Below are 27,525 nucleotides of genomic sequence, written 5' to 3'. Positions count from 1 at the left end.
AAAGATTAAAGAAGGTTTCATCACACTAACTATGTGGTCATCTCTGATTTAGTATATTGTGTCATCACTTGGAGAGACTCAGCAAGAAAGTACTGCTCGAGGTGTCTGACTCACTACCATTGTCATGTCCTGTGACAACAGCAGCATCAAAAATGTGGAGAGGACTCACAAAACTAGCCTCTGCTAATGCTACGCTCATGAAAATCCAAACTTATTGGATGACTCGTGTATGTAAATAAATTCAATGTGACTTGGTTTGTTCTGGGGTTAAATCTGTTGGTGACGTGGTAGAAAGATTTTCTTCTGAGAGTAAATGTACAAGGTATTATGTGTTCAGCTGAAGTATTGTAATGTATATTAAACATGAGCATCACATTTATCGCTTGAGTGGCTTCAGCATGCCTTAAAGGCAACAAACATTAAGCTTTAACATGCTGTCGTTTTGGCTTCCGTGTCATCAAATCTTTTTTTTTGTGTATCTTTTAATAAACAGTTTGACATAACTCTTCTCTTGGTTGATGAGGTAAAATTTCAAGCAAACAAAGTAGGTTTATTGCAGTTTTAGTAGGAGAGCAGTTAAATTACTGAAGATATTTTGTGTAATAGATGTATTGGGCAATCAGATCAGTATCTTAGCTTAGGTTAAGATTTTAAAATTGAACAGAGATCTGTCAGTTTTTGCTAAATAAAACAGAGCATTATTTACCTACACACTGAGTTTAGACAAGTGAGAGTTTATTCACCCAACTCATGTGGAACAGATGAATTTTACCAATATAGAATATACACCAAATTCATATTTAGTATGTAGGCTTTAAATTTATAATTTCCCACAAGCCCACACCAAGGCAAGCACACCAAAAAATCCAAACAGCTTAACTGCTTTAGATACATAGCCCTATTACATAATATACTATATGAGGCCATCTGGCACCATGAGTCCATTCTTTTACTGAACATCTCCAACTGCTGCAGAGAATACACCACATTAAAAATAAAAAGTGTTAGAGCAGGGTTAGCAGCAGAGAGACAGCAGTTAGCAGGGCACCGGGAGTTTTGAAAGACCACCTTATTGCTAAAAGTGCATTTGATGGACGTTAGGCCAGTAGGGAGTGTGTCATGTCAGCTCGAATTGTATGCTTGAACTGCAATGGTATTCTGTTGAACTATACCAGTTCCAGGGCACTTCTCTTGTGAATCCAGACTTGCCGTCATGTTTTACTGTGACATTTGAAGATTATATTTACAATGGGTCCACGGACTTGATGTTGTGTGCATCAATATGTTGAGAGTTATCACCCGACTCTGCAGTTACTCTGTGTGTTTTATTGACTTTTAGATGATTTTTTTGGTTTTATGGTCTACATATTGCTAACTGTCCCAAATAGACAAAAAAAAGTCTAAAAGTGGGTGAACTTCAAAGGGTCATTTAGCAGCATCTGGAGTTGGTGGAGACCAGACCCGAGCCAAGAGGAAAGTCAAGAAGGAGCATTTGTTGTCTGGACAGAAACATGATACCACATAAAATCTAATGTTGTTCAATGTGTGATAGACTTTAGCTGAATTTCAAATCCTACCAAAACCAACAGGAATTGTAATCTCAATGTTGTAATAACACTGAATTTACTTACAAAATTTGAACTGCCTTTTTAAAAGTTTTACGATTTTGTGAAGGTCATAATTTGGCTGATCACAGATGCCTGGAATTTGTCATCTTTGTCAATATGAATGAACTGTTATGTTCTGTCTATACCCACTGTATAGCACAGTCCTTTATTTGTTCTCTGCCTTTTCACATCTGCCAGCCAGAAAGTGCCCTCAGCCTTGATTCAGATGGTTAGTGAGTGTATGTTGCTCACTCTCTCCTCCCTCTGCTTCCTTTTTCTTTTTTTCTCTCAAGCTGTCTTACTCTCTCTCCCCCTCCTCTTCTCTAACTCTCTCCTCACTCTCTCAGTACCTCTCTCCTTTTTATCACTTCGGTCCTTTGCTCCACTCCCTCTCCCTTACTCCTACACTGCTCTATCACTCACTTACCACACTCATACCACTTCTCCCTGGGCACCATCTCCACCATCAGAGATCCTCATCATTTCTGCGTTTTGCCAGGTGGAGGCACTCCCCACAGTCACCATTGCCACCCCGGAGAGTTCCACGCTGGCAGCGCAGCCCCTTCCCCGGCTGAGCATCGGGCGGAAGACCCTGGTGGCAGCTGCTGTGGGGGTCATGCTGGTCTTGGTTCTGGTGGTCCTTATCCCTGTGCTGGTAAGCTCTGTTGGCACAGGCAGCGTAGACGACAGCACCAGCCACTATGAGATGCTGGGTACCTGCCGCATGGTTTGTGACCCCTTCCCCAGCACGGGCACGGCAGGAACAGGTGTGCATATGGGCACAGATACAGCAACTGCAGGCCTACATGTGGACAATGAGGAAGATTTGATTGATCATAGCATTGGCCCTCCACTGCCTACCTACAGTGCTAATGGTCCACAAGGCAAACCAGGACGCCCAGGAAAACCTGGACCCCCAGGACCACCTGGAGAGCCAGGCCCACCAGGGCCAAAGGGACCACCGGGAGATGGTGTGGACATAGTACGGACGGGGATACTAGGTTTAGGGGGTAAAGGAGCAGTTAGCACAACCACCTACAACACCACACCTCGGGTGGCATTTTATGCAGGACTACGAAACCCTCAAGAAGGTTATGATATTCTGCGGTTTGATGATGTAGTGACTAATATTGGTGGTAACTACGAGGGTGCGACAGGGAAGTTCACCTGTAAGATCCCTGGCACCTACTTTTTCATCTACAATGTGCTGATGAGAGGAGGAGATGGCACCAGCATGTGGGCTGACCTAATCAAGAATGGTCTGGTGGGTACTGCTTTTAACATTTCAAAATGTTTCTCAAAATACAAATAGTACAAAATCTATTTACTAATACCATGAGTTATGAACGCCCCCCCCCCCCCCCCCCCCCCCCCCCAATTTGTTGCCAGGAGAAGTGCCACTTCAGTGAAGAAAATTCAATGTAGCAGTAGTTAAATCTGAAACCTTTTACTGAAGTCTGGGATATAATTCATCAGATAAGATTTTGCATCAGAAAAACTTAAATGAAAAGGGAACAGTCTTTGTATTCATAGCAAACAGGCAGAATCCACCTGTCCTAAGAGATTCTGATGAACCAATGAACCAACCAGCGAAAATATCCTGACCTATTAGATGATAATCATAACGAAAATGTCAGGTCAACATAACCTGATATGAGTTAGAGTTTACTTTTTCACTCCTTCAGTTATACACTGGGATGAGCCTGAATCAAAATGCTCAGAGAAGAGTGTAACCAGTGTGCTGGCAGTCTAAAGTGAGTAGTCATGCATTCATGTGTATTGTGATTTCACATCTGACTTGGTCTGGTGTTATAATCTAGTAAATGACAATGCACAGTGGCACACTGCCAGGCTGTCTATCTGTGCATATTACACATCCAATGATGTACATGTTGAAATGAGTGGAAGGAGTGCATTGCTATCTCAACTCTGCACACATCAAAACACCGCCTCGGGTAGTGGCCAGTTCAAAGCTGGTGCCCTTTGAAATACAACAAACTTCATGGAGACATGACATGCTACTATGCGTTATCAGACTGCCTGTCAGGCACAGGCGTTTCAATATCAAATCATGATATTTGCTATATTCATGGATAATTTGGTAATGTCTTTAAAGCCTCAGGTGATGTCACTGATCAAACACTGTCTGAGCCTTGACATTTCCTATAAACATCTCAGCCAGACTGCAACAGCCTGTATCGCAAAAAGACAAACACCTGCACATTATCATGCTCCACTACATCCACTACAACAACCACATTTTAAACACACTATTTGTGAAGACAATAGAGATCAATTACTGTACGGACTGTACGGCAAATAGTTTACCACACAAAACATATTTTGCTGACATATTACGTCATATTACATATTACCTACAATGGTACAATGGTCATATTACATATTACCTACATTACTGTAAGGTGTTTTTCTAATTTTGTCTTTAAGGAACAAAACAACATATACTACAATCCAATATAACTATATATTCAATGGTTCATAATAGTCACAACCACCACAAATACAACGTGTATGTGGTGCGCTCTGTTTAATGAGGATGAATTAAGAACAAGGCAGCTCTGTAAAGTTGGCTTCTATCAAACATGTTGCCTACTATTTAAGCGCTGATTAAAATCATTATGCATTATGACAAACAACTTCAGTTGTGTTTATTTGCATCAAAAAGCACAAAAGGTGCAGAGGGAGTTGGTATGGAGAAATGAATGCTGCAATAATAACATTACAACAATATCGTATCATTGAATGGGAGCTTGACAAACCTTATTATAATAATTATTAGACAGCTGTATAAAAGAACAATATGGTCATTATTATGTATTTATTTGGACCAGGGGTGGCAATTCAGCCAAAGAGGGCAAAATGTCGGGCCACGTTCACTACTGCATATTAGGATTAAAATGACACAAGACACAAGTTAGATGATGTTTGACATTTACAACATAAGGGAGGTTACGATAGTAGTGTGAATGAAGTGCTTCATATGTCAGCAGTGGACATCATGCTGCTCCACTGGAGGTGATGCAGGAAGGGGAAGGGCGTTGAGGCCGCATTGCCCTCATGTCTCAGAAATCCATCATCATGCTGTCATCTGTTGCTCAGCCTCCCTTCTTGAACCCTGTGGCCGCTTGACATACACTTTTATACTCCATTGCCACTAATTGGAACCCTGCAATCCTATTTTTGTTCAAACTTAGTTTAAAACCCTTTGCCACAATCTGGTGAAAGGAGGGATCCCACTTTTATGGTGGACTGGTGAAGCTGCAGCGTAATAGCCAACCCAGCATCGCAGATCCTTATACAGTAGATTTGCTTTTATACACTTAGAGGTGTTAACAACACCTGCAAAACAACATCATACAGTTTCACTTTTTATACATATATATATACATACATGCAAGATGAGATGAATGTGTTAAATCTAACAAACCTAACAAATCTAACACCCTCAGCACACAATGACTGTCACATTCAGGAAAACATGGCATTTTTAGTACTGCACCAAGACAGAGGTGAATGTAAGAGTGGAGTATTAAGCAAAGGGGTAGCAATGTACTGCCATCGTTCCTTAGAGGCATACTGACTCATGCCTGACCCTTTCAGTTGAGTCATGAGTGGAAAAACAAGATATTCACCACAGGGGACACACTTTACACAAAGTCAAACTCTCCAATTCACTGCGCACTTCTTGCAAACATTGTTTTCTCAAAATATTTTTTTGGCATGTCAACCAATGAAAGTCCAAGCAATTCAATGTATGTGTGCATGTAATTCAGCATTTGCATCAATATCATCACTAACCTCAGCAATGTTATCTTAATATTGTCCCTTCATGCATTTTGCTAACATCTGTTTGTTAGGCAATGAATTATGACGGTTCACTGCCATTATTTTTCTTCAGCATTTTATTATTTACATTTTTTCCTACTTCTCTTTTTCTCTGTGTGTGCATGTCATATTCCAGGTCAGGGCCAGCGCCATTGCCCAAGACCAAGACCAGAGTTATGACTACGCAAGCAACAGTGTCATCCTTCATTTGGATGCAGGTGATGAAGTTTTCATAAAACTGGATGGGGGCAAGGCTCACGGAGGCAACAGCAACAAATATAGCACCTTCTCAGGTTTCATCCTCTATGCTGACTGAAGACCAGACAGGATGCAGCCTCAGAGGTGAAAGGTCACAACCAGAATACCTTCAATTCCTGACCATCATTTGGATCTCACTGTAGGGCTGATGTTGCCAATAGCCACTTATCCAGAACCAGATTCTTTTCATAGATGTTTAAGATCAGGATTGATTGAGGGATTGCAGATGTGGATCTGTGGTTATTGGTAATCGGCTTCCTCCTCATCCATATGATCCTTTACATACAGGGTGCCTATACCGCTATTCAGATGGACGTGAGCAACAAAATGCTGACAGTCACTGCCATGTGTCATGCTGGGGTGTAGTAACAATTCTGACGGTGCAGAAGGCAACAGCATCATTTCTGAGCTGTCATTATAAATCTAAGTCTGGGAAGTCAGTTGTGGCGACTGCATTATTTGTAAATGTGCAGATTTATGTTATACTCAAGTTTTACCATGTTCTTATGACGTTTGTATGATGTTGTGTCCAATGACTGAGATCAGTTTTATCAAAAGATACACAAGTTTGTCAAATACTGATGCCAAAATGAGATTATGATTGTTCTTAATGGTAGCCAGTGTCAGAAAATCTACTGTGTATCAATGTGATGATTTGGAAAATCACATCATATCAGCCCATTATATTTGACATATTATCAGCGTATAAACTATAAAGTTGCTATTGAATCTCGATATCTATACACAAAGTAGTGCCAGCACTGTGTCTACTGTACATTCTATTGTGTGTCTAATAAATAATATAGCTGTTAATAGATAGTTGTACAGTTATCATGTAATGGTTAATGTGCATGTTTGTAAAAATGCATTTAATTAATCCATGCATGCAACATCTGTCAAAATGTTCTGTGTGTTTCCCCAAATGATAAAGGCAGACATAGTGAATTTAAAGAAATGTTTCTATGGATAGATGTGGCCTTGAGGAAAATCTGTTGCTGTTGCTTTTGCTTTTAATGTCCATGATTTTTTCATTAAAATGGGGCTTTTGCATTTCCTCACACATTATGTGGTTAATGTCACTCACTTCATCTAATTTCTTGATCAGCTGTTTTGATCTTTCTTCTTCCAATGAAACCAACCTTTAGTCCTGTAAATGTGCTCAGCGAGAGGCAATCAACGCAGACATGATCACTGAGGGAAAGGGGAGAGGAAATCACAGCTGTGTTAAATGCCAAATGAAGCTGGAGATGATTGTGTTTCAAAATCAAAGAAGAGATGTGTTTTTTTCCCCTAATGGGTGTGGAGACTTTGAGATAGAGTGGGACAAAGTCAGGGGATGGGTGTTAGAACATTTCATGACAAAGCTTAGATCAATGTCGGAAAGTAATCCAGGGCAAATTAGGCTCGGCTGTGACTGTGACACAAGTGTCAGAGACAAGAAAATAGCTCCCAGGCCTAAACTGTGAAAACCAATATAATTTCTTCTGTTTTCTTAAGAACTCACTTTGATATTGTAAAATTCTTTGGACATAATTCTCCTCTGACATGGGCTACGTAGGGTCCATAACTGTCTCCTTCTTAGCTACAAGTTCAAGAACAAAAGTTACGATGGTGTCAAGAAATGTAAATATGGAAACCATCTCAATGCCACTTGAAGTGCAGTTAAATTCAGCATTTTCTGGTGAGGGGATGATAGTACACAGTTGATTAAAATGATGGAAAGAGAGTCGATACAACCACAGTGTGCTGTGTTTACTGCTCTATGTGATAAAGACTAGGAAGCCCTCTGGTCTAAACTTAAGTATGTCTTAAGCCAGCAGAATTCCTCCAGACACAATTAAGTCTCGGGGTCTGTGCCTGAGCAGAGGCCACCAAAGCCACAGGGCTGCTGAGCACATCGTCAAATTAGAAACTTCATGTCACAAAGTCAAAGACAAACGCCCCCGGTCTATGAGAAACAGCTTTCACTGCTGAAACCACTGGAAGAGAACACCGCCTGAGAGTCTACAACATCTGTACTTTTCCTGAAGTCCTCAGGAAGAAAGACGGACAAACTAAAACTATTCTTGTATAGACCACAAAGATTAAACCAGCAATACAAAAGCATTTACTTCAAAATGTATGAGTAGAGTGAAATGAAAACACACCGAATCTGCCTTTTTTCCCAAAACATAAAGTACTTTTTTGTACCATCATGTTAGCAAATAGTACAAGTCACTGCAATATAATGCAGAGATGAAAATGAAATCCATGTTTAGCCATCTACCCATCTATTTATCAGAATCACACCTTAAAGCAAGGGTCAATCCAAACCAGTCCATGCAAACCCTCTTGGCAGGTGCCATCTTTGCCTCACCCTGTAAAGCTGGCTGATCCTCACTCAAGCTATTGTGCTTGTATAAGCGACACAAACCCTTCCTGGGGGCATGTTTGGTTTTGATGGTGACTTTAGCTGAACAACCTCCCCAACGGGACACTCTAAGGCTGGTGTTTTAATTTGTGATGAAACAGCATCTGGACTTTATGTGATGCTTAAACCTTTGACTCACATTTCATCTCTCTGACTTTAAGCCAGGTCCACAGTTTGAAGATAAGCATTACTCTGAGAAGTGCTATAAGCTGCTTTTTGTTGACGTAAGCTGGGTGTCTTGGACTTGGCTGTGGGGGTGTTTTTTTTTAACATATATACATAAAGGGATTGGAAAGATTATGTCGCTTATACAGACTTGTTTTAATTTAGATAATCTCCAGCAGCAACTGAAGGAAATTTTGATTCATTCACTCCCTCTCACTCCCTGTCAGAAAAGTGGAATGGCTTCATCTTGACATTTGCAGGGGCCAACTGGTGAGATGTGAAGCTTATCAGGCTACTGCAGAGTGTATGTGCATGTATGGGTCATTTTACAGGTCAGTGTGCATGTGTGTTCATGCATGTTTCTGTAGCCTCTGTGAGACAAGAGAATGCTAGGCTTGGATGGAGTACTTCCCCTGAAATGTCTTAAACGACGTTAATGAACCCTTGGTGCTGTTATCTTGAGCAGCCCTACTTAACTCCCCAGGGGAGATCTAAATTAGAGATAGATGCTTTAACTGTCAAGCTAAATTGCCCTTTATGCTCATGTACTCTTCCTCCCACCAAATGTGAACCCACCTGCCCACGCTTACATGGACAAATGTTCACCTAAGAAGACTTCTTTCTTAGATTTTGACTTTAAGACTGCAAAAAAAAAAAAAAATTACTTGGTCGCCCGTCCGAGCTTGGTTATTTGGATGACATGACAGAAACACCAGTGGAGAAACCAACAGAAAACATCATGAAAAGTCATCTGTCATGCCATAGCAGTATCGAAATCACCCTGTGAGCTGCATGACGCTGATGTTTAGCAGGTGAAACGTTCACCACGTTCACATTAGCAGGTTAACACGTAAATATGGAGACATTTAAAAATTAGCACTAAACACAAGGTATAGTGGTGGATGAATGTCAGAGCTGATCATTTTTCAGAGATTAGGTTGTAATTTGAAGTATTATACAAATAAAATATTTGACCTGGTGATGATGCTAAGTGAGAATAAAGGGATCATCAAAGTTATTACCTGTAAAACTCAGGGAGACGTGAATCTGGCAGATTTCCTGCTGATTAATGGAACAGTCAACATTGTAGGCATTTCACTTAGAACTAGTAAGGCTAAAGACCTGTATATCTCACCTTGGAAACTAACAGTGGAATTGTATTAACGTAGACCCTTTTTATAACTGCACATTAACAGTCCTGTCTTGACTGCACAGGGAGAGCACTGTTAATCTGGTATACAGTATGACCTCAAAATCTAAATGAATACAATAAAGGGCAAGATTACAGGGACGTAGCAGGAAGTGATTGCTCTTTGTGAGACCTTAAATTTTGCTTCTATTGTGAAAAGGACAATGCTCTCATCAGTTTCTGCTGCTTTCTCATCAGTGTGTTTTTTCTCAGCTTTATGACAAAATGTTAAATAAATCTAGCTGCGGGACATACATTTATATTACGCTGACACAGTCAAAGTTTTTTTTTTTAAGCTGTCATTAAGTTACACCATTAATACTTACAAGCTAATTCCATACAATTTACCTGATTGTTATAAAAGAAATATATGTCTGACTTTGAGTATTTTTCCAAAACTAGTTCCAGGACACATCAATGTCAGATGACTTTCATATAATTGCACGTACAACAGATAAAGCAGTGTGCATAGATCTAGTTTATAGTAGATCAGCATGTGTGGACTCATATACATTACGATTTATCCTAGCACTCCTTAAGAGAACGTGACACCATGAAATACTTCCCCCACTTTTTTCACCACCATCATGCTTGATGTAGGGACTGTCCAGCGTGTCAGTGACTCAGCACCGTTGGCCTGGTTCTCTCATGGCCCTGACTGAGCCAGGGCTAACGCATAAGGACAGGTTGAGTCATATGGCCGGGGAAGCTCTGCCGGCGTGATGCCTGTCCGTTCACCTCACCACAGTCTTGTGGATGCAGCCTGACAACAGGATATGGAGGCGCTGCAAGTGTCCCTTTCCTCAGCATGACACTAGATGCTAGAGTTCAAGAACACGAGAGTCGTTACAGTTGCTCAGGCCACTTTACTCTACCCGCTGATGTCGAGCTGCATTTGTGACCTGTTGTGATAAGGAATGCTGGGCACATTTTTCATTGCTGCTCTTTTGTTTTTGTGCTTTAAATGATCAAAATCCAAATCAAAAATTATTTTTTCCCAGTCAATCTGACAAAGTGGTTGTAATCAGCTGATAATATTTCAGAAGATATACAGTATTATAAGTACTTGGGACTTTAAATACAATTACATCCTCGTGGACCATTCAGTAGTGTGTATAGTGGCTTTAGTATTTTTGCTCCAGAACACATTTGTGACTGCATTGTTGCTCTTACACAATTACCTTTCTCCATACACACACACACTCATACTAAAATGATAGAAAGTCTGTTTCAAAAGAAAACATTAACTGTGAATGTCTAATATTAATTGGAAAGTCGGTAAAATGGCACAACTGAATTGCTTTTAACAACTCCTGATGAATACTGAAAGCCTATAAACCCTCTAGGATGGACCATGCTGTTATGGCGATAAAAAAATTACCCCCTTGAGTAAAAAAATCAGACATGAAATTACAACTGACTAATGCAACAGTTATTGAAAGTTTGTTCTGTCAATTATTGAGTCATGGTTGAGGTTGGTGCGAAGCTATTTATTGTGTTTGCCTTTGCCCAAGCTGTTTTACCTTCCCTGTTGGCAGTAGGCGGGGGGAATGATGAAAAACCACTCAGACAGGAGATTCCAAAATGTCGACACACTGTGGTGCCGCAGGCCATCTCTCTGAACATGATGTTGAGATTATAGAAATCTTTACCCCCTGCCATCAGAAAATTATTTGCTCTGCTCCTGGAGAGGACCCACAACACACAATATAGCAGTGGGTTGTGCCTGCATCCATGCACTTTTACAAAGTGTAACAAGATAACTTAAGACTTTCACCTTTTAGCTTTGACACTTTCAGAATTAAATGCAATTTATATTCAGACTGAGACTTTGCCACCCTTCTCTGCCTGAAGCATTCACACTTGCTGGTACAGATATAGTCTTCCCTCCATGCTCTGCATCTGGCCTCTGTCTGTGTCTGAGGAAGAAACTGGAAAAAAAAGCACACTTGGAAATCTCTGCTGAACAGCTGGATGCCCAGTAAAGCATGTTACCCCCTAGATCACAGCAGAGCCAGATTTTTAAAAAAGCAAACCTAAGTATACACTTCTTCATGGCTCTGAATGCTGGACCCCCTTGGATTGATTTTATTACAGTGGGATTGTATGTATTCTACATACTGTATGTATGCATGTTAAAGATTACATTGTGTTGGTGATGTGCGATTTTGTGTATCATGTATGTATCCAAATGTGTGGCCATCCAGCTTTCAGTTCACTGCCCTCCACCCACTGCAGCCTGAGTCACTTTGCATTAATTCTGTAGTGGCTTGATAAAAAACAAAGGAGCAGACCAGTAGGGCTTTAGACAAAGCCAAGAGAGCCACACAGACTAGCTGGACCCCAGTGCCAGGATGATGTCACCACAACTGCCTGTGGGTCTGAATTTTCATGTCTAAGCTCTAATGTGAGCAAGAACAAGGTCACAACTGACTATTAACACAAGTTCATGATTATCTTCTTCTGAAGTCCTGTCACTAACATGCTGTTATGTAGGATCTCATTACATGAAGAATACCAGTCTTCAACACAGAATATTTGATTAAAAGTTCATAAACTCAAATGTTTATGTCAATGTGATGTATATTCATTACTGAGGAGGCTACAGCTGCAAAAAAAGATTAACAAACTAGTTAACTCAATGGTAATTCTGCCAATTTAATTATGCAGGTTACAGGTTCCAGCTTCTTAAACACAAGGATTTTACCCTTTTGTTTGTCATACATGTTGGCAGACATGTTGGAGGCATGACAAATTACGCTAATGAGGTTATAACAATAACAATTTCACCAGGATTGAAACAAATTGGGCTTGGGACTATTTTCAGAAAGCCTGGTTTGAAAAATGTGAGGATTTATCAGGCGGGAAGGGTCAAACACACTACAATATTTGTGTGGTATTACTGGACCAAGTGCTTTTTAAGCTTGACACATACTATAAACTAAAAGCAAGGATGTCTCAGCCTTTGTTACTTTGAAATTAATCAGATTTTAGACTGTCTTGTGCCTCAAGATCCCTCCAGCTGTCTAGACATGTTTTTAAACATATAAAAACTTCCACAAAGTAAATGACCTTGTTAAAAATTCTCCCTCACTGGATAATCCAGAATCTATTAATATGCAGATATTGTTCAAAACTTTAACTGGCTGGACAGAAGATACTCAGCAAGTTTCAATATCACGTTTGCTGAATTCTGAACCACGACTGGCTTCAAACTGGTTCAACTGCCATAAAATCATGTCATTCATATGTCATAAACCCAGATTGAAGCTCAAACATCGAAGTGAAGTCACAATAAAAAAACAATTAAAAAAAACACACCAACAAACTGACGCACTGACCATCTGACAGTTATTTTAAAACAGTGATTTAGGATGATTTATATTTAGCAGCTAATGTTACATATGTAGTGTATTAGTTACAAGTGCATACAGAAAAAAACATCCCAGACTTATTATTTATAGGACAGCTTCAAGTGTAAGAAAATATAGCGATAAATATAAAATCTGTTAATTTGTCTAAGTTCATACTGTTCCCATTAAAAAGGGATTGTCAAATACACTCTGTCATATACCTTCATTACACAGGCTATTAACATTGTCTCAATATATTCTGTAAGAATCAGATCCTTCCTATTCACCACTTCATTTTTTACAAGAGTTACGAATGAATCCAATTTAGAACATTCATTACTGGGAATAGCTCTGACATTTTGTATCGAAGGAAGATGTGAGAGTTGGTGCCAAATTAGTTAAAACCACAGAAACCATAGTGAATTCTGTGCATCAATAGCTGTTAAGAACGTATACCCTTTTACTTGTTAATTTGCTCTCTCTAACATTGGCTGTTTTACTTTAAAATCTATGCAATCACCCAAAATGTCTAATTCTGATAATATGATAAAAGGTGTAAAAGGTGCCAGGAAAATAAAATCTCATAGACTGACAACGCTGTTGAGAGGAACACTCTGAACAGCAAACATACTGAGAGCAAACTTATAGCGACTGAGCCTCTAAGGTATCACCTTCATATTTTAGTGGCTCTGAATAAAACCAATAGAAATTGCACACTGAAACCCTCCACACTAAAAAATATCTGGCAGTGCAAGTTATGTCAATAATGTAAGTCCATATTAACTGTTAACAGAACATGTCACAGCATCAAGCTGTAGCTGAAAATCATCTCACAGTAAATTGTATCGGTACCTCCAACCTCCCTCCACCTGCTTCTAATCACGTCCTCATCTTTGACCACTTGACATACCAAACCCTTCTCCTTGTGTTTCCTGTTAGGAGAAAAGTATCTTGACTGCATAGAGCAGTATCCCACTCAGACTGGCAGTGGCAGCAACAGCAATGACCCTCACCAAGAGGAAGTCCATCGAGTCCTCCAGCTTTGTGTGAAGCCGCAGGACCTGCCGGTGGGTGTCTTCCCGGCCGCCTGAGTTCTCAATAACATGATTGGCCAAGCCACGCTTTTCATTGAGCGGCATCTGTGCAGCCAAGCGCTGTTCTGCTTGCTCTTGGGTCAGCCCATCTCTCTGCATGAGGCGTGAGAGCTGAGTGGCAGGGTCACTGAAAAGGAATAGACAATGGAGGTTATTTATGGTTGCAGCCAGGGTGCCTTGTTAAAACATCCAGAGGCAGTGAGTCATGCTAATAAGGCACAGAGACAGCTGGACAGAGGTAACCAATAACCCACAAAACTGGGCATAATGGCCAGTTCCTGTCAACAAGAAACCACTGAATATTTAATAACTTAAAATATAAAACCTGCAAACAAACAGTCAAAAGCAAAAATCCAAAGAGATGGGAAAAAGTGAGAAAAATGAGCTGAAGTCTTACCAATAAACTACTACAGTGTGGTTGAGAAACTTAGTGAGGCGTCTGGTTTCAAAGAGAAGGGGCACATCCAGTACCACGTAGCGGTACCCTAGGGGATGGAAGAAAACGAGGAACACTGTGAAACTAAATTTATTAGTGTCAACACATTTACACTCTGAAAATGGTGCTAACACAAGTTAATACATTTTAAGAACATGCAAGTGTTGTTTGACAAGTGTATTTTGAGACACCTTCTTGAGTTGCTAAAGAATTATTATAGGGAACAGGAGTTATGGATGTTGCAGCATCTCCTCTTAAAGTTACTAAAGCGGCAAAATATCTATAATGCAACAATACTTCCTGTTTTTTTCCCTTTTACCTGTTTTACCTGAATATTGGGAATATTTTCAAATATCTCAATATTTGCACCACAGAAGGCAATACAAGCTTTCAAACCTAATGCTTATAACTTCATTGCAAAACAACCATGGCTCACTTTCAGTAAATTTCCTCCTATTGCTTGTCAACTGATAAATGAGGTGAAAGCGATTCCTCTCTCACCTCTGAGAAAGTAGAACACGATCTCTTTGAGCATTGCTTTATGGATCTCTGGATGGGTGATGGAGTTCAGTAGCTTCCTCTTTTCCTCACTGGTGAAGATGAGCTGACCCAGCTTCTGCCTGTCAATCTCCCCATTCTCAAGGAGGACTTCTGGCCCAAAGTGGTAGACAATTCGAGAATAGGCACAAGTGTGGGGCTCCACAACTGTTTTCAGGAAAGGACATTAAAATTGTTTTAAATAGTCTAATATGTCAAATGAAAAAAAATATTAAATTATTTATTTGTGGTCATTAATATATGTTATCACAAAGTGACAAACAAAATCAGTTAGTATATGACTTTAAAATGGGATACTAGCAAAAGAAACAAAGGTGGAGAAAGAAGGTGGCGAATAAAATACTTAAAACTATTTTTTAACAGACTCATCAACTGCCTGAGTGTAATTAAATAATTATTATAGGGGAACAGGAGTTATGGATGTTAGCCTAATGATTTATATTTTCTCCTATATACAGCTGTGTGCTCTTCACCTACTTCTGTGACCTTTTAATCTTCACCACATAACTAGCACATCATCATTGCAGCCAGCAGAGAAAGACTTTGTGATTCATGCACTCTCAAGGGTGTGTCTTAATGAACCTCCTACAGGCATAGCCTCCTTATGTCCAGGTCAGCATTTAACTATAACAATAATAAATATTATTACTCTAAGCATTCCTTGGTCATCAATGTGGGACATGTAGGTGAGAAACAGTTCTGACATCTGTGTGTGTTGACTAGGTCTCACGGATTGGAGTTGCTGACGCTTACATGCTACTTTGAATGAATTTGTATTCACTATGTACTCTCCCCTGCTGAAGACTTTGCAGGGCAGAGATATTGACGCACCTTTCCTGGCCACGACATCCGCATCAATAATGGGGCACCCAAGCTCTCGCAGCATTGAAGACACTGTGCTTTTCCCTGAGGCAATGCCTCCTGTCAGCCCCACCAGGAACATCTTTAAACAGAGACACACAAAGATGAATTCTGCCACTGTTTCGTCTCATAGAATGTAAATAGAAATGATTAATAATACACCTCTCATTCCAAGTTCAAATAGATCAAGGGTGATAAATATACAGGGTTTGCTATTAAAATGTACATTGTACAACTATTTATCCACACAAAACTGTTCTGTTGCTAAAAGAAGCACTTGGATTTTTGAGTAAAGTAAAAGCAGCAATAAATACCACAGGATAGAAAGCAACAGTTTAAGTCAAAGTCCCTTATTTACCAGTTCTACTTAAGGGACATCAAAAGTGTAATGAGAAAAATTACACATCATTTGCTAATAAATAGATTATAATTTATTTTAGTTGTAGTCTATTAATAATCAGTCTGTAAGTAAATAAGTAAAATGAGCTGCAGTTTTCACCTGGGATTTGCAGTGATGAAAATATAAAGCATCTTAAAATGTAGCTGAAGTACAAGTACCACAACTGTACTTAAGAACAGTAAGTACATGAGTACATGTACTTATTACAGAGGTCATTATGTGGGTTCAACAACACGCCCCCTCCGGTGGAAGTGCGGAGGTACACTATCTGTACAATTATCGCCAGGCTAATGTGTGTAGTAGTTAACCTGGTTTCACTGGTAATAAAGTCGGTTTTGAAGTTTAATAAAGAAATAAAGTGAAATAAATCCTGACAAGGCTCAGCTGGCAGCTTCCTAACATCTGAATCAACCCCGGACATAACGCGATGACTGTCTCCTACCTGAAATTCTTTATTACTGTTACCGAAATAGCCTCTTGTGTATTTTAACTTTACCTTGTCAAGGTGAGAGACTCCTTTTATGAAACCCGTGCAAAGTGCTGGAGCTGATAAACAACCAGGACTGCTAACAAGCTAACGTTAGCACGAGTGTAGTTCAAGTCAAAACGACCACAAATTCACAAACAAACGAAACCGCAGCCATTTTTACCCTGTCCTATCAAATATGCAGTCAGTTCACAATGTTACAGACAGCAGTCATTTTTGATAAAACTTAAAAGAAATGATTCGATCTCAACTGTTAACAACCTAGCAACTTAGCTTGACAAGTGCATCCTTGAATATCTTCCGAAGTCTATCCTATTACTTCATACATTAGTTCCGGTTGACATGTGTAACTTAAGTTTAAATAGTGGAAGAAAAACTCATGTCTAGACACGTCATCGTGTTTATTTCACAGGAAAAAAAAGTTTTCACATAGCACATACATGGCGATTTTTGCACTTCCTGAAATAGAAGTAATGTAAAGAAAACTATTTGTAGTCTGTTTAGGAGTGGGAAAAAACTAATCTGCTTTCTGATCTGTACTCTGTTTTGATGATGGCATCTCTGAAGGCAGGCTCGGGGAATTGTGGGAATGTTTGGATTTTTTCCCTCTGTGGACCATTTCACCATTCTCCCCTTCCTCCAGCTCCAGTCTGCCTCTCTTAACAAAATGGTCTATCCTGGACTCAAGGCTCTCACAGCAGGGACGCTCCAGCAGCGGTCGGTAGTTTTTCTGTCTGCTGCCTTCTATTAGCCAACAATGGGTAGCGGACACACCGCCTGTGGATGATCAGCACAATGTATATACCCATGTTATATAAAGTTATTCAAACAATTGATGTGCATAATGTAAACAAAATATTCAAAGGATGTATAAAATATAGAAATGTGAAGTTAGCAGGGGCCTATCACTTATGAAAGATTGTATTGAAGAGCATGTTAGTTATTACTGTATGCTAAAGATGCATGAAAGAACGTAATAATTCTGTGCTATTACTACCATCTTAAAAATGTCTTTTAAACTTCGTTAGAATTTGTCAGGTTTCTGACAGACTTTCACAAGTCCTCATTTATTCCAATGAATTTCTTACCCAAACCCTGGATCATCCCATGGAGGAGGTGGGTCTTGACTGCACTTTGAGTCCAGTGTTGTTGCAGTGAAGACAGGATGTGATTTACCTCCTCATCCTCCCGTTTCCAGCTCAAACCTTCAAAGTGGCAGTCGTATAGCACCAGTGGGTAGTCTACCGCCATGCTAGAGACATGAGAAAAAATGTTTAAGAAACATTATACTGATGTAGTTAACTTTACTGCTCCTTGTGATTTTGTTTAGAACATAGACTTTGAAATTGTGATTTTAATAGGTCCCAGTGATAGTACAAAAAAATAATACCCAACCCTCTTCAGCAGCAGTCAGTTCACCTGTACTGAGGCTTCCTGGGGTTACTCTGAACATCCAGCAGCTGATTAATTATCTCTGGGGCTTCCAGTTTCTGCCCAATCAGGAGAAGCACTGCCATCATGCAACGTACCTGCAGCAAATTCACTGGCATTAGTCAAAATATTCAGCATAATTTATTGCTGGGCAGAGCAGTGAAAATCTATCACTGCAGAAAAACAAGCCCGAGTTATTCTCTCTTGATACCTGGTGGTAGAGGAAAGCCAGACCTTTGACCTCAAATATAAAGAGATCATATTGGTCTGTGCTGGACATGTACTGAGGCTGCACAGGCTTGATTTCTGCTGACAAAATGGCCCTCTCAAACTGCAGGACTCCATTGCCCACATCCATTTTGCAGAGGTTGCGGAAGTCATGAGTGCCTTCATATCTGTTGTGTGTGAAGAAGGCATCAAATCAGAACTGTGGCTTCCAGGGGTAAATTTGGTGCGTTTGATTTTGTGTATTCACCCACCTTTTTGCAGCATCTGCCATCAGAGCCACATCCAAGGACCCTCGGGGGAAGTAGTAGCGATACGTGCGGGACTGACAGTCAAAGCGTGCACTGAAGCCCTCAGCTACTGGTGCCCAGGCTAAGATCCTGATGTCCTGGGGCAAGACTCTGTTCAGAATCTTTACATATGGAAGCTCAACGACAGCAGCTTTATTCCTCGCACTTATGTCAACATTTTCAGGGAGAGTAACACCCAATCCTCCACAAAACTGTGTGGAGCGCAGGTCAATAGTAATTACCTGAAAAGAAGAAATTTACTTCAGTACTTTATCACAATGCCACAAAATAAAATAACCCCAGAGTTTTTCCTCACTCACTTGAGAAAAGGCACTGACTCCTTTATCGGTGCGACCACAGCGGTGGTAGTTGGAGCTCTGTCGGTCCTGGATTAGCCGGGTCTTGAGCAAAGCTTCAAACAGTCTGGCCTCCACAGTGTTGTCTGTGTTCTCCTGAACTGCAAACCCCTGGTAGGCCCACCCCAGGTACGCCAGCCGCAGAGCCACATGGCGTCGAGGGTGGGCAGAGAAGTCAAAGGGACGCCCCTTGCTTACTTTCTTACCCTTTTTGCTGCTGCTCCCATCTGGTTTGCAGCCTCTCTCTTCATTAGGAGATGGATTAGAAAACATCTCCATGTCTCCTCCAGCTTCACTGCTCTCCTGCAGCTGGGCCCTGAGCATCTCCAGCTCCCCCTCCAGCTCCTTTATTCTCTGGACTAAAGTCTTTGACATGCTGCATCATAAATAAGACACAGAGACCATTAGTGGAGCACATACTGCTACATATGAGGTTAGCTCAGTTAGCTAGCACACTAAACATCCATTTAATTAGCTGCACACACTATTTTCTTTTACAATGTGAAAGCTGTTTAACTCAGCCTTCATTTATATCGCTAACTTAAGTTAACGTTACCTCGAGTGAACTCACGTTGATTATTGAACGCTACAAACAAAAAGTATTACTTCATATAGTAAAAGTTAGATACTGTATGAAGGTTGTAAATTATATAGCGAAGAAAATATTCACCTTTACCTTAACTTTCAGTCTCAATGTTGCTGATAAACGTCAGTTTCCAGTTAATTTTCAGACGAACACATTCTTCTGTTGGTGCTCACACGGGTTTGCTAAAGGGAGGCCGATTTTAAGAGCGGACTCATTGCCTTCTAAGGGATTCTGGGAAATGTAGTTTACTACTAAAAAGGCCTAGCATAAAGCGATTTATCAGTGGGTGAGAATCATGAATATGTTATGATTTTTTTTAAACACTTATTAAAAGTATGGTATTATTAAATAGAATCAAGACAATGCATTTACTATAATCTTAATTATTATCTTGAAAAATCTTGCATATTGTTTCCTTATTTTTTCACTTAGCTATTCAAAGATCTCAGTGTTGGGGACACAAAGGGCTGCAGAGTATTATCTGGTCCATGCTGAACTGTTCATCTATAACTTACAATCCTTTTCATAATTAACTGAAAGGAAAATCTTTTCAAAGGTTTTTAGTTCATATGCAAAAACACACAACACCAAAACAATAAGGGCAATCATATATTTATGAATCCTCTTCATTGTAAGCCTACAAATCAAATATCAGGAGCGATCAATAGGCTGAATCAGTTACATTTGTCAGAAATATTCATAGTGGAAACATGAAAGTAGCAGCAAGGTGTACATGGACATGATGACACATCAGAGAAGGTTTTCATAATTTTTTCGTTTTATGTCCCGACACAAGCACACTCCAAACATGACTCCAAAAAGCTGTAAGAGGGAAAAAGGTTATAAGTTGCTGAGTTAGAGCTGGTTCAAATAGGTTCTTTTCTTTAGGTGTAAATTCTAATTAATCCTGGATTTCATTATGCAGGGCAAACAGTATGAGTTATTTATTGTAATTCATGGCAGCCATTACTTAGCTTTCAAATGTCATTTTTTTCTCAGCCAAATTGTTTGAAAAATGATTTACATAAAAAGCGAATTCCTTCAAAATAAAATATTCCTTGATACCAAGGATAAAATATACAAAAAAACAAACAAAAAACAAAACAGTGTCCACTGTCAAATAAAATAGTTACATTAGAAAACAGCACAGATTTTGGATTTACATTTTAATACACCCTCCACTATTGAGTATGATTTATCATTTTAGCAGTACATTCCTATAAGTAAGACCAATATTACACACACAATGTTAAAAGACGTTATATACCGACAGGATACCTCTGTGACTCCAAGACCAATGCTAACAGCACTGCCCCACACCAGCAGAGAGAGCTTGATAGCCCTGATACAACCCTGAGGAGGAACACACAGACATTAAATACTGTCTGCCATTTACTCACAGAAGTGATCTGAAATAGCCATGAATTTGAAGTGGAATTTCCCTAGCAGACCTTTGTATGTATTTTCGTCATGTCCTTCCCACAGCCCACACTCTTCACCAGGCAGCAGGAATCCGGTACAGCACCCTGCGTTACCCAGCCCACACTCCTGGACCAGTCGGTATAGTTGTCTGCACCACAGCAGCTGAACTATAGCATAGTTTCATAGTTTATACAGATTGCACTAAAGTACTTATGTATTTGTAGACCTGTCCATGCACTGTACAATAGTCAGGTTCTTTGCTACTGGCCCTTTTTTTTTTCTTTTTCTGTGGATTACAAAGTATTTTTATTTTGGAGATGTGATATAATCAGCCTAAAGTTATCGTTTAACTACTACATATACAAGACACAGAAGTGGTAGATCAAATTTTGCCTCTGGCTTGTCAAATGAGTAAACCTTACCCTGGTACTATCATGCAGCAGGCTTCTTGCAAATACAAACCATAAAGCTCTATATGTCACCTTTTCCTGAATCCTCTTGATGGCACGTATCTTCTCTGGTCTGTAATCATAGATTACTGCTCGTGCCTCAGTGTTGATGGCATTACTCATCTGAAGGAGAGCAGTGCACAGAGAAAATAGGATTAAAATAAAATGTTTTATGTAAGTGTATGACACCTCTGTTATGCCTTAAGAAACACTGTAAATGTTCACTTTGATCTCACTTTAAAATGAGTTGCCCAAAATTTCCTTTGGGCAGGATTTAAATGTCTCACCCTGCTGTGGAATATGTAAAAGGCGGCCCCTGTGAGAACCTCCAAAATGATGATAGCTATCAAAAGGCAGATGAACTAGTTCACAGAGAAACGGAGAGGTGAGAAAGGTCAGGCAGGTCTCATCTTCTTAAATAACCCCTACTAATATATTCCATTGTGTTATATTGAAGTCAAATAAGATATGATTTGAAATGTTATGAAGAAAACTGTCCATGACATATCTGTTAAAACATTTCTGCTGACTGTTACCAACCACAAAAATCCAACACTGACATCTTTACTATCTATCAGACAATCTCAGACCTATTATGGAGTTACTTACACATTCCAGCATAGAAGAATTATTAATGAATGCCCCAAAATGGCCCAAGAAGGAGATGAGGACTATGGTGGCACCCACTGCAATAAGGACTATAGCAATTTTAGATAGGCTGTTCCCTGCAAAAGTGGCCATCTGTGAATAAGTCGAGTACTGCAGTGCTCCGATAGTAATGAGGGCAACCCCGGATTCCTGAAAAACAAGTACAAGAACAGGACATGAGAGCAGTGCTTCATATAGCAACATCAAACCCAGTGAACCCAGTTCAATTGATGATTTAATAGGAGTTGTCTGCTAACCTGCTGCAGTACTTGGCTAATAACATCTGTGCTGGTGGTCTTTTTACTTCCACTATTGGTAATTGGAACCAATTATTAATTTTATTTTTTGCACATGCAAGGGCCCCTTGCTGGTTCATCTGGCCATAAGTTGGACTGATTATTCTTAGTATTTGTTCTTGCTCCCTTTGCTTGGCCTGTCTGATGAGACCATCTACCATGAATGTGTATGAGAAGGTTGACAAATGTATGCACTCCCCAGCATTTTCTTGCATATAATAAAACTATTAGACAAGTGATTATAATTCGACCGGAGATACTACTTCAAATCTGTCTTTGCATAACCATGCATCTTCATCAGATATATCCATCCATCCATCCATCCATTTTCTACCGCTTATCCGAAGCCGGGTCGCGGGGGCAGTAGCCGAATCAGGGATACCCAGACTTCCTTCTCCCTGGACACTTCCTCCAGCTCTTCCGGGGGGACACCGAGGCGTTCCCAGGCCAGCCGGGAGACATAGTCCCTCCAGCGTGTCCTGGGTCTTCCCCGGGGCCTCCTCCCGGTGGGACATGCCCGGAACACCTCCCCAGGAAGGCGCCCAGGAGGCATCCGAAACAGATGCCCGAGCCACCTCAACTGACTCCTCTCGATGTGGAGGAGCAGCGGCTCTACTCCGAGCTCCTCCCGGGTGACCGAGCTCCTCACCCTATCTCTAAGGGAGCGCCCGGCCACCCTGCGGAGGAAGCTCATTTCAGCCGCTTGTATCCGCGATCTCGTTCTTTCGGTCATGACCCAGAGCTCATGACCATAGGTGAGAGTGGGAACGTAGACACGCCTGTGCAACATCGCGTGGCGTTCGGGGACAGTACCCCTGGATTGGCAGACCGGGGTGGTGGTTCCTCTTTTTAAGAAGGGGGACCGGAGGGTGTGTTCCAACTACAGAGGGATCACACTCCTCAGCCTCCCGGGGAAGGTCTATGCCAGGGTGCTGGAGAGGAGGATCCGGCCGGTGGTCGAACCTCGGATTCAGGAGGAACAATGCGGTTTCCGTCCTGGGCGTGGAACACTGGACCAGCTCTACACACTCTCGAGGGTGCTCGAGGGTTCATGGGAGTTTGCCCAACCAGTCCACATGTGTTTTGTGGACTTGGAGAAGGCATTCGACCGGGTCCCTCGTGACATCCTGTGGGAGGTGCTCCAGGAGTATGGGGTCCGGGGCTCTTTGCTGGGGGCTATCCGGTCTCTGTACAAACGGAGCAGGAGCTTGGTTCGCATTGCCGGCAGTAAGTCAGACCTGTTCCCAGTGCACGTTGGACTCCGGCAGGGCTGCCCTTTGTCACCGGTTCTGTTCATTACTTTTATGGACAGAATTTCTAGGCGCAGCCAGGGGCCGGAGGGAGTCCAGTTCGGGGACCACAGGATTTCATCTCTGCTTTTTGCAGATGATGTTGTCCTGCTGGCTCCATCGAGCCAGGATCTCCAGCGTTCACTGGGGCGGTTTGCAACCGAGTGTGAAGCGGCTGGGATGAGAATCAGCACCTCCAAGTCCGAGGCCATGGTGCTCAACCGGAAAAAGGTGGTTTGCCATCTCCAGGCCAGGGGAGAGATCCTGCCTCAAGTGGAGGAGTTTAAGTATCTCGGGGTCTTGATGGTGAGGCCATGGAGAAGGACTACCTGTCGGCCCCGAAGAAATTCTGGCAAACCGTCCGGCGCCTCAGGAGGGGGAAGCAGTGCTCTACCAATGCTGTTTACAGTGGAAGTGGTGAGCTGCTGACCTCGACTGGGGATATTGTCGGACGGTGGAAGGAATACTTCGAGGATCTCCTCAATCCTGTCAACACGTCTTCCATAAGGGAAGCAGGGGCTGGGGATTCGGAGGCTGATCCATCCATCACCCAAGCCGAAGTCACTGAGGTAGTTCGGCAGCTCCTCGGTGGCAAAGCACCGGGGGTGGATGAGATCCGTCCCGAGTACCTCAAGTCTCTGGATGTTGTTGGGCTGTCATCAGATATATCATCATATATATTTTTCCCAATAATATTATGCAAGACTTTTACTAGTTTTAGCATAATATGATTAATTTGGTGTATATTATCAATATCAATAAATAAAGCAGAAGCAGATTATCATCATTTATTTTTTATTTAATACAGTTTTTATTTTAATTTTAAATACAGCATAGTGTGAAATCCAATTTTAATTATTATTTTATTTATTATTTCAAAGTTTAATGTTATCCACCATTTTCAACCATGTCATGTATCATTTAATTACAGTACTTACCAAGAAGAGCACATTGAAGAAAATAAACCAGTATTTGAGGCTGCAACACTTGCACATTGTGACGACTTGATACAGGCAATCCCCTTCTTTTTAGAAATGTTTCTATTCTATTAAAAAGAAAAATGAGAGCAGAGAGACTGCTGCAGATTGTTGCCACTTTAGAGAGATGCAAGCTGAGCACATAAACGTAATTCAACAGTGAGGGTATCAGTCGCTCATTATGAAAATGAACAGGTGTCCTGATAACATTTGAATTCATATTGCTTATGAAACATACAGACTCTGTTTGAAGCCATAAAATATAAGTAGTCTTCATGTGAGAGCATCGTGACAGTTAGATTGTTTCTGACATGAATTTTACATACATGGTTTGGACTGGCCCTGTTGTATGCATTTAATAAATGGAAAATTACACTCTAGACTTACAATTTAGGTTTTTCAAGGTGGTAGAGGGAAAATATTTTGTTCTTTTAGAACTGAAAATTTTATTTAAATAATTCTTAAAATGTAAATTCTCCATATTATTTTCTGTTCCTTCTATGTTTCTGTGCACATTTAAACTATTCAAACATGATTAGCTTCACCAGTTAATCACACATCATCTGACCTTCATAAAATAATTGAGAAGAAAGTAAAATACTACAAAACTTTCTGTCAGGTGCTGGAGAACTCAGCTACTGGAACATCTTTCAGGCTTTCTTCCAGCCTTTTGAGGACCCAGCATATGAATCTGGAGCAACTGCAGGAATCATGATCCAACTCCACAGGCTGGAAAAAGACAGACCAAGGCCTCTGGCTGCATCACACTAACCTCAGACTGAGTGGCCATGAGGATACTTGTGACAAACTGCCAGGCTATGCTCCTTTCTTCTTATCTCTTTCCATTCATGTCTCTTTCTGTCTCCATCTTCACAGTGTTTTTCTTCTCAAGCCATAATGTATCTGGCTGTGAAGGACCATGCTGCTTTCAAATTCCCACTTTAACATCAGAAAATCTGTTCTTTAGTCTACTCTGTCACAGCAGGCTCTTTAAACATATTGGGAAAGATGATGAAAAACAGACTCAAGCTGAGTCATATCATTTTACCTCAAAAACTGCAATTATTAGAAAGACATAGGCTTGTATTTCTGGCAAGAGTGTGTAGTTTTGTCTTTCTTCCACTCAACACCCTCTGTCTGTCCAGGAAACCTTATTGCATGTTCTCATTTGACTGTAAAGAAATTCAGTTAGAAAAGATAAAGAAAGGCATTTCTGGGTTATAGCAGTTGAGTATCAGTTCTCACAATCGATGAGAACTAACGGTTTTAATTAGACTATTTTCCACATCTCCATCAATGTTGGCTGATAGATTTCTTTTTACATGATTTCTGCACTGTGAGGTGGGCAACCACAGGAGGGCCTCGTTTGACTGTACAAACACTTTCAAACTAATTACAACACATTCACATAATATTTGGTCTGCCTTTACTCCAGTTTTATGGCATGGTGGAGGAACAGAGTTTGCATGTGTTTGAAGAAGTTTTCAGGAACAGGATAAACATTATTAACACAGCCTGTATGTCTTTTAAGGACTATCTGGGAACAGGAAGTAAAAATTATTACCATAGTAGGAATACTATCTCATGCAGACAGCAGCTTGTCTGTCCCACTCTTTGCATTTCCTGTTTGGAATTCCACAAGATCCGATCAAAAACCTTGGATGACATCTGTCTGATAAGGATAAATGTATGAGAAAGAGGTGGGACTGTGAGACTGCACTATTCACTGTATGGAACATTAGGATTAGTTTACAGTAATGACATGATTGTACACATGACAAGTCCATATAAGGTAAAAACCTTATAAAATGTTCTGTGGTATCATTTGACCTTAAATGGGTCTTTTCTAAAGAGTGTGCTAATCTTGGGAATGTCTGTACTCAGTTGTAGCTACATATACACAATAACTACATATATATTTCAAAAATGAGTTATACCCTTTGGCAAAGAGCCTTAACCTTAAAACCCCTTTATCTCCACTGCCTTTTTTTTTTCTGTCGTTACTGTGCTCTGCCTTAAATCAGCCCTAAACCTCTTTATTTATTTATTGAATCATATCTGTTTTCACAAATAAAAAGGATAATGCACATATCCATTAAGTTACATTTATGTCTTTTCTTTATATTAGAGAGCTTAGAAATTGATAGCGTGAGTTAAGCTTCCATCATTCAAAATGCTTTTAGTGCCAGGAGACATGTTTGTGGTCTAAAGTAAATTGTTTGGCTCCCAACATATGGTATTACTTACACATACCAGACCCTCTAACAGTTTCCTTACATTCCTGCAAGGACAACCATAGAGTGAAATGTGTCCACAGAAAACCTCAACATAGTAACTTTCTTATTTGAGGGCATGTTTCAGAAAAAATATTATGCAACTATTGTTCAATGTCAGAATGTGGTATATCTAGGCAAATGGTTTCATAAGCTTACTGCACTCAATAACTAACTAATACATTATTATAGTGACAGTGATAAAATATTAATCCAATACTGTGAAATCATTTAAAATACAATAGATAAGTAACAATCAGGGACAAAATAAGAGACATAAGATGACATAAATTACAGCAAAATGAAAATGATGTGAATGAGGCTAATGCAGACTTTTAGTTAAACTCCTTTCCATAATGAGAGAAAAGGAAAAAGCCTAAAAGCCAATCAACTGTAATGTATAAGAGGTAACCACTGGCAATCATTAATCAATAGGTGAATGAGATTATTCTTGGAGACACACTAAAACAGTAACTATAGCCATTCTTTTATCTGTAAGAAATAAAGCTGCCTCACTGACACTGTGACCAGAAATCCCAGTCTTTTGTTTTTTTTTTCATTGCAGGTTTCCCTGTAGAGTAAATGCTCACAGAAAGCCGTCCTACTGGCTCTTCTTGAT

General features: G+C 40.4%; 4 protein-coding genes across 7 annotated transcripts; 1 reads left to right on the top strand and 3 right to left on the bottom strand.

The window, feature by feature from the left end:
- Positions 1–1,794: 1,794 nt before the first annotated feature.
- Positions 1,795–5,769, top strand: LOC113135639 (C1q-related factor-like). 2 transcript variants are annotated; one of them, XM_026315838.1, is made up of 3 exons: positions 1,795–1,836; positions 2,107–2,871; positions 5,590–5,769. In XM_026315838.1, the coding sequence occupies exons 1-3, from the start codon at positions 1,834–1,836 to the stop codon at positions 5,767–5,769; spliced, it is 948 nt and encodes a 315-aa protein (XP_026171623.1). In that variant the 5' UTR covers positions 1,795–1,833. The 2 variants fall into 2 exon arrangements, with proteins under 2 accessions (XP_026171623.1, XP_026171622.1); XM_026315837.1 differs by lacking the exon at positions 1,795–1,836 and having other exon boundaries at positions 2,224–2,374; positions 2,432–2,871.
- Positions 5,770–12,113: 6,344 nt separating this feature from the next.
- dcakd (dephospho-CoA kinase domain containing) lies at positions 12,114–16,968 on the bottom strand. Of its 2 annotated transcripts, none has more exons than XM_026316192.2 (5): positions 16,674–16,968; positions 15,748–15,859; positions 14,860–15,063; positions 14,320–14,407; positions 12,114–14,049 (listed from the first exon to the last, which is right to left on the bottom strand). In XM_026316192.2, the coding sequence occupies exons 2-5, from the start codon at positions 15,857–15,859 to the stop codon at positions 13,764–13,766; spliced, it is 690 nt and encodes a 229-aa protein (XP_026171977.1). In that variant the 5' UTR covers positions 16,674–16,968; the 3' UTR covers positions 12,114–13,763. The 2 variants fall into 2 exon arrangements, with proteins under 2 accessions (XP_026171977.1, XP_026171978.1); XM_026316193.1 differs by having other exon boundaries at positions 16,926–16,968.
- Positions 16,969–17,048: 80 nt separating this feature from the next.
- On the bottom strand, positions 17,049–19,779 carry pus3 (pseudouridylate synthase 3). Of its 2 annotated transcripts, none has more exons than XM_026316190.2 (7): positions 19,643–19,779; positions 18,931–19,342; positions 18,575–18,852; positions 18,307–18,490; positions 18,084–18,193; positions 17,753–17,916; positions 17,049–17,441 (listed from the first exon to the last, which is right to left on the bottom strand). In XM_026316190.2, the coding sequence occupies exons 2-7, from the start codon at positions 19,339–19,341 to the stop codon at positions 17,182–17,184; spliced, it is 1,407 nt and encodes a 468-aa protein (XP_026171975.1). In that variant the 5' UTR covers position 19,342; positions 19,643–19,779; the 3' UTR covers positions 17,049–17,181. The 2 variants fall into 2 exon arrangements, with proteins under 2 accessions (XP_026171975.1, XP_026171976.1); XM_026316191.1 differs by having other exon boundaries at positions 17,182–17,441; positions 19,637–19,740.
- A 523-nt stretch (positions 19,780–20,302) lies between these two features.
- Positions 20,303–24,651, bottom strand: LOC113135799 (CD63 antigen-like). Its single transcript, XM_026316091.1, has 7 exons — positions 24,595–24,651; positions 22,033–22,221; positions 21,711–21,785; positions 21,457–21,561; positions 21,004–21,141; positions 20,831–20,905; positions 20,303–20,374 (listed from the first exon to the last, which is right to left on the bottom strand). The coding sequence occupies exons 1-7, from the start codon at positions 24,649–24,651 to the stop codon at positions 20,303–20,305; spliced, it is 711 nt and encodes a 236-aa protein (XP_026171876.1).
- Positions 24,652–27,525: the final 2,874 nt, after the last annotated feature.

This window comes from Mastacembelus armatus, chromosome 19 (genome assembly GCF_900324485.2).
Source record: "Mastacembelus armatus chromosome 19, fMasArm1.2, whole genome shotgun sequence".
NCBI lineage: Eukaryota > Metazoa > Chordata > Actinopteri > Synbranchiformes > Mastacembelidae > Mastacembelus > Mastacembelus armatus.
Note: the sequence above shows the minus strand (reverse complement) of the source record. Positions and strands in the feature narration are given on the sequence as shown.